The sequence below is a fragment of the Cydia amplana genome, chromosome 6, assembly GCF_948474715.1.
Source record: "Cydia amplana chromosome 6, ilCydAmpl1.1, whole genome shotgun sequence".
Lineage (NCBI taxonomy): Eukaryota > Metazoa > Arthropoda > Insecta > Lepidoptera > Tortricidae > Cydia > Cydia amplana.
In genome coordinates this window covers 2,987,144-3,000,123 of record NC_086074.1, presented here as the reverse complement: position 1 = coordinate 3,000,123, position 12,980 = coordinate 2,987,144, and the positions used below count along the sequence as shown (strand labels likewise).

The following is a 12,980-nucleotide window of genomic DNA, read 5'->3' as shown; positions in this document are numbered from 1 at the left end:
CCCATTATTATCCTAATTCTAAACAGATCACCAGAATTAATTCATGTTATATTGCCGAGCGGCCATGGTCGTTACAATACTCTAATTTATCACCGATTTTATGCAAAAGCTACGGTTACTAATAAATATTTTCATGATGTAACAATATGTTTTAATACAGCTACTATTTAAAGGTATTTTGAACCGTTACTTTATATTTAATTCTGTATCAATCCAGCGGGCCTAAGTTGATTGCCATTTTATCATCCGTCATCTTGCCTGTCACTTTCTAACAAGTATGAAGGTTCGAGAATGACAAATGACAATATTAATGATAGAAGAGTATACGTATTGGTAGTGTTTTTTTATCAATTGAAATTTTTAAGTAGTTTGTAGAGGTTACATAATAAGTGTGATTTACCTTTAGGTATACAATGCATTCGAAACCTCAAGTAGGTATAATATTGTCTTCGGTTACCGCGATAGTTACACATGAAATAAAACCATTAAAACGGATTATATCGCGTATACTGACACAAATAAATAAATAAATATAAATAAAGTATAATATATAGTTGTAGTATAAATTCAATATACGCGATATAATCCGTTTTAATAGTTTTATTTCAAGTAGGTATATTCTTATCACAATAATTTGTATGGAAAGTTAAGACAGTCAGCAACACCATTACATTTTTGAATGCAGACATGTTAAGCTAGGTAACTCTGCTGACTGTACCTAAAATTGATAGTATTTAATAATAACATAGGTAGGTTTATGTACAGTTTACTCTAAGTATCTCTTTTTACTAGGTTGATGATAAAATGTTGTCCAAATTTAGTTTTAAATGGTGTGTTAAGTCTTAAGTAACAATAGGTAGAGCATTTTTAAGTATAAAGTGTCATTCAATAGAACTTGCTAACTATGTAAACAAACCGCCATACTAAAACTGACACTGAATGTCAATTTACTAGTAACTTTTGTTTACGTAGTTAGCAAGTTCTATTGAATGACACTTTAATTATTCATATTCAGGGGTTGGACAAAAAGTGCGGATGACGTCAAACCACTTATAGGATGATTTCAAATAGTATTTTTGATTTTCATAAACAATTATCACTTATCCTTTATCAACCTCTTTATTAAACGATATCGCCCTGATATCGCCACTTGAAATGAGTAAGTACGTTTTTGACTGACACATTGTCAATCAGATGAACAATAAATTGACTTCGTTATTGTTTAGCTATTGTATCTTCACGATTATATTTAGCTAAAATTTATATTTACTAATGTATACGAAAACGCTCTAAAATGTCATCTTTACTCGAATATTGTGGCAAGTTTCCTGAAATTTATTTTATTCACTACATCACCCTACCACCTGTATTATTAATTCCATGGATTTATTTACGATTATTTTGTTACTTCATTAATACTACTTTGAGTAACATGTCACACGGAAGTTTAAATACAAACTCAAACATCACCCTGTGTGCAAGATTACGTCATTTTTACGTCATCCGCACTTTTTGTCCGACCCCTGTTCATATCGTTACATTTATCTACAATTTATTATATTTATAACTATTAAATGCTTTTGAATTAAAAAAAAAACGAACATTATAAAAAGAAAACTCGCTTGACTTCTAAAAAATCCTACTAGTAATTTAATAAATAAACATTATAACTGCAAGTAAATCTTAGGTACCTATTGCTGCTTAGTAACATGAAATCCGCAAAATGGATGCTAAATAAAAATATTTAAATAGCAAACATTGCGATAAGTACCAAAAGATAAGCACAGTAACATTGCCTATAATATTATCTGTAGTTTAGATGTGAAATCCTAATGTCAAATAAAAAATATAATTAATGTTATTTAACTTGATATAATATAACCTTGGTGCGGTTCACGGTCTCACAGTACTTAAAGCTTGATGTAATTTAAATCATGTTCAATCGGAATAGAGTTGTATTTGTTTTGTTTCGTTCAAATTACACCCAAATTCAACCCTATTTTATACACTATATATTAGAACCACTTAGACATACATCTCTGTTTCTATGGTAATTAGAAACTAAACTTCCCTCTGACCTTGAAGAAGTCCATGCTGGTCGAAAACATATAAAAACTCAAAAATGAGCGTTTTCCCAAAGATAAGACCTAGCTAGATCGATTTTTCGCCCCCGAAAACCCCCATATACCAAATTTCATCGAAATCGTTAGAGCCGTTAATTTTCCGAGATCCTCGATATATATATAAATAAATAAACCAGAATTGCTCGTTTAAAGGTATAAGATTGATGTCACACCTACGTAACTCTGTATGACTATAGGTGCTTGGTTTATTTATTATCAAATGGCGTATATTTAGAATTTTTAGAACCAATCTCTGTTTCAATGGTAATTAGAAACTAAACTTCCCTCTGACCTTGAAAAAGCTCGTGCTTGTCTTATTATGTAACATTGACGTCACACCTACGTAACTCTGTATGACTATAGGTGCTCCGTGTATTTATTATCAAATGGCGTATTTAGAATTTTTAGAACCACTTAGACATACATCTCCGTTTCTATGGTAATTAGAAACTAAACTTTCCTCTGACCTTGAAGAAGCCCATGCTAGTCTTATTATGTAACATTGACGTCACACCTACGTAACTCTGTATGACTATAGGTGATCGGTGTATTTATTATCAAATGGCGTATATTTAGAATTTTTAGAACCAATCTCTGTTTCTATGGTAATTAGAAACTAAACTTCCCTCTGACCTTGAAGAAGCCCATGCTAGTCTTATTATGTAAGTATGTAACATTGACGTCACACCTACGTAACTCTGTATGACTATAGGTGATCGGTGTATTTATTATCAAATGGCGTATATTTAGAATTTTTAGAACCAATCTCTGTTTCTATGGTAATTAGAAACTAAACTTCCCTCTGACTTTGAAGAAGCCCATGCTAGTCTTATTATGTAACATTGACGTCACACCTACGTAACTCTGTATGACTATAGGTGATCGGTGTATTTATTATCAAATGGCGTATATTTAGAATTTTTAGAACCAATCTCTGTTTCTATGGTAATTAGAAACTAAACTTCCCTCTGACCTTGAAGAAGCCCATGCTAGTCTTATTATGTAACATTGACGTCACACCTACGTAACTCTGTATGACTATGGGCGCGTGGTGTATACAGCATGAGGATGAGGCCATGGCTTCGACGGCCCTCTGTAACTTCTGAGCGAAGATTTCCATGTCGTATGTGGAACGCTCTTCGACTTCGTCATCTGAAAATATTAATTTTTGTATAAGTTGAGTAAAATTAGGTTGTCTGCCTCTAGTTTTTGCTGCGGTGGCTAGGTTTGTGTAGCTACCTATTAACTGGAAGAATTCGTCTTTGTACATTGTAATAATTTTGATTAGGATCGCACAAAAGAGAATAAACCGTAAAAAAAGGCAAACTTAATACTTAATTTCATTTTACCTTTGAGCAAAACACTAAATTTTTCATTTAATTTCATACCTTTATGCCAATAAATCGGATGAGACGCGAAGGTAATAAATGGGACGTCCTGACTAAAAGGGTTCCACGCCATTTTCAGCGGAAGGGGCTCCCCTTTATTCCACATCAGTCGGACTCCGCGTAGGTTGCGTTCTCTGTAAGAAAATAAGGTATACAATAAAGTACAGTCAGCAGCAGAAGTTGCTAAGCGGGCGAGGTGTTCAAAATTACCTGGACACGCTCTTATTCTCTCAACAATAAAGTCGCGTCAAGATCATTTTGAACACCTCGCCCGCTTAGCAACTATTGCTGCTGACTGTACACAACGTATAAGGGCCTCCGCAACGTCACGCGTGTACATGGCACAGAGTGAGCGCACGCGGCGTGAAATTGTAGGTAAAATCCGCTTATACGGTTTTTATAACACATAAGTAACTACTAACTGTAAAAAGTGCTATCTACTCAAATCAATATGCAGTAAGCTGTGAGCTGTTTTGTTTTTTAACAAACATCTATGAATATATTTAATAAATTGTAAATACGAATAGAAAGCTTTTGTACATTTACGCACGCTATATCTTAATCCTCAAACAATTGCTTACTTATTTAAGAAATAATTTAAGCTATGTTATAAAAATCATCATTTCAGTCAAGTAAGTATTCGTACAGTCAATTAATTTAATTTCCCACAGTGACAAGGTACGAAATGGAGCGGAAATTAAATTCATTGACTGTACAAGGCAAATCCGATCTTAAAAGAAACCCAAGCCAGTAAAAAGCTGTAAAGAACCGTATATATACTATATATAAATAAAAATAAGCATAAGAGTTAATTTGATGATTTTTTTATTGCATTTCAGCCAGCTCAAATAATGTCGTTAATAAAGCGTTAGTTTTATGTAATAGTGTTAATTAAAAAGCATTAGCAAAATATTAGAAGTACCTATGGTACATAGGTAGTAATCTAAGTTCTCTAAATACAAAAAAAAAACACAAATGCATACTTGACAGTAACACAGCAGCAATACCCAATATGAGATTTAGGCTGCGTTTCCACGAGAGATGTGCGAGGATGCGTAGCGAGGGATGTGTTTGTTAACAACCAATAGTATCACTTCATTTACCTAAGCTCGCTAAGCGCAGCTTCATTTGACAGTATTCTATTGGCTTTTAACAAACACATTCGTAATATAAGAAAAAAACATGATAATGTCCATGTGCCTATGTCTAAAAAATCTTGTATAATGAAACCTTTTTTAGTACAAAATTACAGTAAAAAAAAAAACGGAAAATAAAACGCCACAAATTACAGGAAAAAATAGTCTAAAATAGCATAGTAAAACTAACACGAACTAGTCGAGAACTCAAAAGTATTTCAAAATTATGAAACGGTTTTAAAATAAAATATTCACTATTATTTATCGATTTGAAAAAAAGTTAATTTTCAAATTTAATTAGCACAATGCATGTTAATTCACAAATGTTTCCTGATATCCCAAATATCCATATAGTACGAACGCGTTAGTAAAAAATGCACACTTCATTAATTAATTTCATTCCCACGATTGTACTATTCTTGTAGGGCGCATATTACCACTGTCAAAGGATTTTGAACGTCATACACAGTACTTACAGTCCATATTTGAATGGCAGCACCAATAGTTATCAATCACGTGCGGCACGTACGTTTCATTGCAGCGCTGCTACTTAAATATCGAATATAACTACTATAATACAAAGTTCAAATTTCCTTAAACCTCAAAAACGTGCCCCAATAGGGAGTATTACTGCAATGTTTTGCCGCCAGAGTGCAGCACTAGCGACTTAAGTATACCATAGAGTAACTAATACATACTGTACCTTAAACTGTTTTTTGACAAGTTTTCACAGACAATCAAATATGACATTGATACATCAAGGCGGTTTGTTTACAAAGGGCCTACCGGGAAACGCAAAATCGAAACTCAGCTATCTGCCCCTTTATCGCTCGAATATGCAAGAGTGATCTGTATCACTCTAACTCTAAGGTAAGGTTAGGTGTTAGGTAGGTTAGATAACAAAATTTCGACTCTCTCGTTTGCGGTAGACCCTTAGATTGTGACGAATTGTGGGAGCCCCTTCGCAGACTTTCGCGTAATATTCCCTATTTAATCAGAACCATACATTACATTGCTATTTGTTAAACAAGCCAGCAAATAAACTGAAAACTACCGCAACTCAAAGTACCTAGGTTCAAAATACTTGTAATCGAAGAGTTTGGCGTCCCCATCGTCGCTCGGCCGCCGGCACAGGCGGTCTATGACGACGTCTTTCACCACCGTGGTCACGCCCGTCGCTATGCCGTTTAACCGACTGTGAGAAAGGTTAGGTTTTAGGACCATCAGTTCCGCCACAGTACAAGAACAGTAGTGAATCCTCATAGAAATGTGCCGCTGCCGGCATGAATGTGTGCGTGCGCGCCGAGCGCCGTGTACGCACGCGCTGCCATGCACACATTCGCATAATATACGGGGGAACATGGTCTAATAAAACATGGTCTTCTCTTCCCAGAGTGTCACTTGCCTACGTCACAATAACATTGCCACTTTATTTCAACATAACATGTTACATGGGTACATTATATCTATGGTTAATAAGTTAAAATATTTCTTTATAATTTTCATTTATATGTATTTTATCTTAAATTTTACAATAACACGTCATTTTTAATTATTCGTTAGCAATATCTTCCGATTCACGAAAGAAATTTCAGACGTTCGGGTAATTCTGTTTACACTACTGGCAACAGAGGATAGCGCTGTCACATTTGACAATCCGCCATTTTGTCCCTGACCGTCATCCTTGTCGAACGCGTGTTAATTGTTATTTCCTTCTCGCTCAGTGTCAGCAGTCGCAGTGTTTTCCAAACTTTTCACGTCGTAAGCTTGGTAATTAATGTTTTGTTACGAAAATTGTTGGCTGCTCTATTCGGAACTGTAAGAGTAGGAGTGAAAAGTGCAGTATAGATTTGTTTTATTTTACTATGTTTCTACATGAATAACTTAAAATTAATGCCGTTAAAATCATTTTCACCGTTGGTTAAAATTCTCCCACATTTTAAAGTTTGAGAACCTGTAAACAGCATGATGACGTAGGCAAGTGACAGTTAGGTCATTCACGAATCTCGGAAGAGAGTACCAGGCGGAGTATATTATTATACCATGCGGGGGAATACGGTGGCGGCAGTGTGGGCCGTACCGCGACTGTGATCGCGCGCATTCGAGTACGCTCGCATTTGCCTGCTCTTACCGGCCCTAATTTATACCTCATTTATGAATTGATAGAACATTTTCATTATATTATATAAATAGAAACCTAGTGCTACTCATAATACGCAAATAATATTTAACTAAAAATAAAAGTGACAACCCTAAGCGCCAACGCAAGAGTAGGTAAATAACTTGCCGAGCGGCCTTAGATTCACTACTGTTCTTAGTGTACTGTGGTTCCGCCAACCACAAATGACCGCGACTGCAGAGGACTATGTAACTTGAAATATAATACAATTTATAGGCCACGAAACGAAAGAATTACGGGGGAAATAATTCGTGTATAAGCAAATTTTGACATAGTTATTTTAGAACATAAAAAAAAAAAAAACATAAATAATGTTAGGTATACATATAAATTATTTAGACATGTGTCGATCAAGAGGTCATACATTAAACAATAATCACATTTACCCATAAACAAATGCACTAAAAGAACAAATAAGACAAACACTAATAACAATGATATAGTTGGTCAAGCAAATCTTGTCAGTAGAAAAAGGCGGCAAATTTGTAAAATTGTGGGTTAGGTTAGGTTAGCAACACCACGTTTGAATTGTTCGAAAATCGCGTGTCATTTATATCGTATCTGTGGAACTGTTCGATGTACATTGCTGCTTTTTGTTCGTTTGACATTTATCAAAACTACCAACATAGGTACTCGTAGTTGCAACATCATCCTGGCATCGCCAGTATCGCCACTGTCAGACGAGGCCAGGATGATGTGCAACCTATACTTAAAAATAATGCAGTGGTGTAAGTAATGCTACACTACTACATTATTACTAGATAGTACAGGGGTGACGTCGTCACTGTGTCACGAAACCCCTTAAAAAAACGGTCTAATGCGAGTCGGACTCGCGTTCCAAGGATTCCGTACATTAAGTCCGACTCACGCTTGCCTGCACATTTCTAATAGGTAAAGAACTATTTTGTGTATTCAAAAATAAAAATATATATACCCAGTAGTTTCGGAGATAAAGGGGGTGGAAATGGTGAAATGATCGGACAGACAGACAGACGCACGAGTGATCGTATAAGGGTTCCCTTTTTTCCTTTTGAGGTACGGAACCCTAAAAAAGATTTAAAAAAAGTACTCACGGAACTAAAGAGGAGGGCGGGTACACCAGCTCCCCAATGACGATGGTGTCGAGATCGTCGAGGTACGTCTTCTTGAAGTCCAGCTGCTTCATGGCGATGAAGTCGTACTTTATGGTCATCACCAGCCGGGACGTCAGCAGGACTATCCGCTCCTTCTCGTTGTCCCATAGGGTTATTCTGGAAAGTTTTATCAGTGATTAATTATTTTGTTAGCTCACGTTTAAGGATGTTTAGGGTTGGGTACCCAAAAGGGTAAAAACGGGACCTTATTGAAATAAAACTATTAAAACGGATTATATCGCGTATATTGAATTTATTCTACATCCCGATGCTTCGAACCCTTTACAGCGTTCGTGGGTATTGGGCGTTTTTTTTTTGTTGTCCCCTACACTTTTTTTTCAAATTTGGGATTTTTTATGTTATTTCTACTCAGAATCACGAGCTCTGTCTATCCTAATAAGAGAAAAAAGGTGTCCCAAAATTTCCATAAATTTTTCGATCTTTCCATTCCGTGACCGCCATACAGAGTCCATGAAAAATGGTGACGTAATGGAAATAAAAACCTTAGGACACTTTTTTTCTCCTATTAGGATAGAAAGAGCTCGTGATTCTGAGTAAAAATAACATAAACAAATCCCAAATTTGAAAAAAAAAAGTGTAGGGGACAACAAAAAAAAACGCCCATTGTAACGGGTGACTACAATTTAGGAGGGAACTAAATCTTCTTGGGTCAGAGGTGTAGGGTTAGAACCGGCGTAGCTTTATCGCGTATCTTTATCTTTACTTGAAAATAGTTGTAATGTAGAACTAGCCTTATGAACCAATTTTGCATGTATAATTGGCCTTAAAATTTATAGTTTATGATGGTTCATTATTTTGTAAGTGGGTAGATTTGCACAGTGTAGTTTTTCCTCAGTTCGAAACGTCGGGATGTAGATTACTCATACTCATACTCATAATCTTTATTGCATATCACATTGTATATTAACCTATTGCATAGAATCGTGTACAACATGACACCCTGTAGGGCACAGCAAACAGTTTATTCAAGAGGAGATCGAGTTTTTTGTACAAGATGTTATTTATTTATACTTAAATGTTATTTATTGTATAGGGGTACTTTTTTAATTGCAATTATTGGTCGTGAAAAAATTCATTTAATGTATAATAAGCTTTTTTAATGAGGTGATCTTTTAGTTTTTTAAAAAATTCATTGTCGGACTTAGTGTTTAAATTCAATATACGCGATATAATCCGTTTTAATAGTTTTATTTCATGAGTAACTATCGCAGTAACCAAGACAATATAATGGGACCCTATTACTAAGACCTAAGACTCCACTGTCCGTTGGTACGTCTGTCTGTCACCAGGCTGTATCTTATGAACCTTGATAGTTGATAGCTAGACAGTTGAAATTTTCACAGATGATGTATTTCTGTTGCCGCTATAACAAAAAATACTAAAATAAATTGGTGAGTCCGACTCGCACTTGCCCGGTTTTTTTTTTATTGAGACAGACAAATAGGGACGAGATGTGGATTACACAAATCCTATTGGTTGGTTGAACTGGACGCCGTCCTGTTGGTCATCGTAAATATCGTTGGGCGGTTGTGGAGGCAGATCTCCGTGAGCTCAGCGTCAGCGACCGAGCAAAGTAGCGTGCTCTTGTGTTGGAGGCCACCATCCCACTAACCCGGGGTTATGGAGTTACCATGGTTACCAGTACAATTTCACACTAGGTTAACAGTTCAACCGCTTAACCCCGGGTTAGTGGGATGGTGCAAGTGGCCCTTAGTATACTTACTCTGTCAATAACCATGAACCAAGGTACTCCCCATCCTCGGGGAACAGAAGCACCGTGATACACTCCTGTATGGCGTTCTCAACAACCCCCTTCCGGAATGTGAAGAAATCCTGAATGTTCTCCCGGTTGAACGGTACATCGTAGCGGGGGTACACAGTTTGTTGTTCTGGTGGCGCTGCTGAGGCGTTGGCTTCTTGTGGTCTTCCTTCTGTAAAATTAGGTAATTAAATGTAAACAACATAAAATAATCATTTGAAACTTATATTAGATTTACTATTAAAATATGGTGAAGATAGCATTTGTAACAGTGCATCATATGAAAAATTCAGTGAAATTTTAAATTGATACAAATTCAATTATATTCTCTTTTGTCTCTCTTTTTCACTTTTTACAAAGGATTTTACACAAAGTTGAACTATTACAACTGGACAGTCACTCGACTCTCACTCGACTCAAAATTAAATATTGAAATTGAAGCCTTATGTCATTTTACCAACTGAATTAACCAGTTTTATGTAACTGTAGTATGACCCGTGGTCTATGCGCTGTGCACTTGTCATATACAGACATTAAAATACCTTTGGGTATATTAGAAGGTATTGATTTTATAAAAATAAGCATAGAAGAATGTTGAGATCTGTTTTTCTGGACCTACATCTAGTGGCACCAACAGGTGAGCACAAAAATGGTGGCCCTCAGGTAGATTGATATAGTGTTCAAAGACCTTTAAGCAATCTAAATAATCGAAGATTAATGTCTCGCCGGCTGAGAATATGTTCGTGCCATATCCATTTTTGAGCAAAATCGTTTTTTAATGATTTCTAAAATAACAAAAAATATGCTATAATTGACACTAATCGGTTTTTGGAAAAACACATTTTTCAAAAATGTTGTGCCATATCCGTATTTTACTACAGGATAATTACACTCTGTTAACAGAAAATTATCACAAGTGTGACATATCCAAAACTTTTGTGTCATATCATACATTGTATATTTAACATTTACTCATCAAAAACGGATATGGTAATAATAAAAGTGCTTTTATTTAATGATTACCACTATATTCACAATATTACTATAATAGTAAACATATATGCCTAAATGATAAATAAGTTCAATAAGTATTTCCTAAATGTAAAACTTTTCGAGATTTTTTTTTCTTCTTTTTGCTCTCCTGTAAACCAATGTAAGCCGTATGGCAGAAACGTATTCTGACCCAGCGGTCTGCTAGTACACAGTATCAATAACAATATAGCAATAAAATTTTGCGATTAGCAGTACTTCTGTATGACAATAATTACAAGAGAAGTGATTAAATTTATTAGTTCCAGTTGTAGATTATTATTATTTCTATGAGAAATCTTTACATTTCCAAATGACCTTGTCTTGGTTGACAATATTGCTATTGCCAGTAATTTATTACTGAGGTTTTTATTGTTAAATTGTGTATACCATTTTTTCATGTTACTTAATTAAAGTTTTTTACCGAATCTTACTTGTAAAAAAGCTCGAAACATCATCAAAACACTTCCTACAAATTTAAATCTCCAATTTTGTCAAAATAATAGTAAATTCTAAATTGAAATACTTCTCAATTAGCTATACCTACTTAAAACACTTTACAAACGAATCAATCCATATTAATTATGATAGAGAAAATATTTCGTCCTGAATAATCTTTGTGTTGATTTGAATTATCATAATAGGAAAGGAACTTAACAAAGCACATGAACATTGTTTTCATAATTACTTACCGGCAAGGGACGATGTAGATGAATTCGACGGCAAAGAGTCCGCACCAGACAAAACTGAGGGCTTACTTGTGTTAACACCCAGTGTATTACTACTACCACCTTGCTCTTCAGTGTTATTCTCCGAAGACAACTGCAGCGTACCGCCGCGGAACTCCAGATCGTCGTCAAGCAAGTCGCTCATGTTTGCTTATAATTTGTAAAGCGTAATTTCGTAAATTCAATAATCGACCGCGATAAGACTAACGTCAAATTAGAGCGTATGTAAATATTTGTGCAAATAGAGTTATTCTTATTTTGTTGATGATAGAATGGTGAAGTAAATAGCACCTTATAACGTAGTAGGAAGATGTATTTTTGTTTGTTATGTATCATATCTTTTAGATAGAAATTAATTTAAAAAATCGCTACCGAACTCAAACGTCAAAATTACGGCTGCGTTCACGAATTGCGCTTACTGCAGATGTGTCGATCGAAGTTCGGAGTATATTTCTCTGTTACTCTAATTACGCCTTTTTTGGAATAAACGAGAAAGATTCACTCAATTTGCCATGAATCTAGTATAACTGGATTGGGCATGAGTGGTGGGGATAACTGACAGAACGGGATAGTCTTATGTATCTTTCAGTAGGAGTAGCAGCGAAAGCGCTATTATTGTTTATCCTTGTCACAGTCTCACATCTTGTTTTATTCCCCACCGTAAATTGACCACCGTGATTGGTCGAATTCATTTGTTGCCCACCATAATGCGACGCTATGATTGGTCGAATTTATATGTTTTGTCCCTCACGGAGGCACGCGTAGACCACTTCTATAGGATGCTACCTTCTATGCAATTTGCCAATTTCGGTTTGAACACGAAATCAAAATTTTGCTAGAGTAAGACCAAAGAAAGTCTGCAGCGCTAGATTAAAAGTAGTTTTTAAAAATCAGTATGCGACAACACCACAGAAAATGGATTAAATAGTCTTGATACTTGTGAAATTTCTACCATATTTACCGTCTATGAAAAAATTAAGCTGTATGCACAGCTTAATTTTTATGGTAAAATATATTTCATTCCAACAATAGATGTCACTATTAATATGTAGACATATACTAATATTGGGAGAATGTGACATTTGGCTTCATCAAAATTAATAAGCTTTTGTAGGTAATATCCGCGACGGCGGTAAATAGGTACAGAGGGCCTACCGCGAACACCGAAGTTCTCAATATGCGGGCATCATTCTCTTTTACTCCCATGAAGGCGTAATTAGATTGACAGAGAAATTGCCCGCAATTTGCGAACTAAAGTTTTCGGAAAAACGAAATAAACCATTAAAAGAATAAACATATATTAAAAATAAATTTTAGCTTTAACTAGTAGGTACCCATGCCGTGAGCATAAGCATGGAGGTTGTGGGTTCGAGCTCAAAACCCGGCTAGTACCAATGAGTTTCTCGAAATGTTAGAGGAAGTTCATAAGTATGCCTATACCTATTAGGTGTGTTCAATTTGCTGTGAAACCTTAGTCTAAACCA

The 12,980-nt window shown here is 35.4% G+C and overlaps 1 protein-coding gene across 3 annotated transcripts; it reads right to left on the bottom strand.

Moving 5' to 3' along the window:
• Positions 1-3,042: 3,042 nt before the first annotated feature.
• On the bottom strand, positions 3,043-11,707 carry LOC134649194 (tumor protein p63-regulated gene 1-like protein). 3 transcript variants are annotated; one of them, XM_063503911.1, is made up of 6 exons: positions 11,461-11,707; positions 9,704-9,911; positions 7,900-8,076; positions 5,717-5,842; positions 3,512-3,645; positions 3,043-3,275 (listed from the first exon to the last, which is right to left on the bottom strand). In XM_063503911.1, exons 1-6 carry the CDS (start codon positions 11,639-11,641, stop codon positions 3,073-3,075), a joined length of 1,029 nt encoding a protein of 342 aa, XP_063359981.1. In that variant the 5' UTR covers positions 11,642-11,707; the 3' UTR covers positions 3,043-3,072. The 3 variants fall into 3 exon arrangements, with proteins under 3 accessions (XP_063359981.1, XP_063359982.1, XP_063359983.1); XM_063503912.1 differs by having other exon boundaries at positions 5,732-5,842; XM_063503913.1 differs by lacking the exon at positions 5,717-5,842 and having other exon boundaries at positions 3,044-3,275.
• Between the last annotated feature and the right edge of the window lie 1,273 nt (positions 11,708-12,980).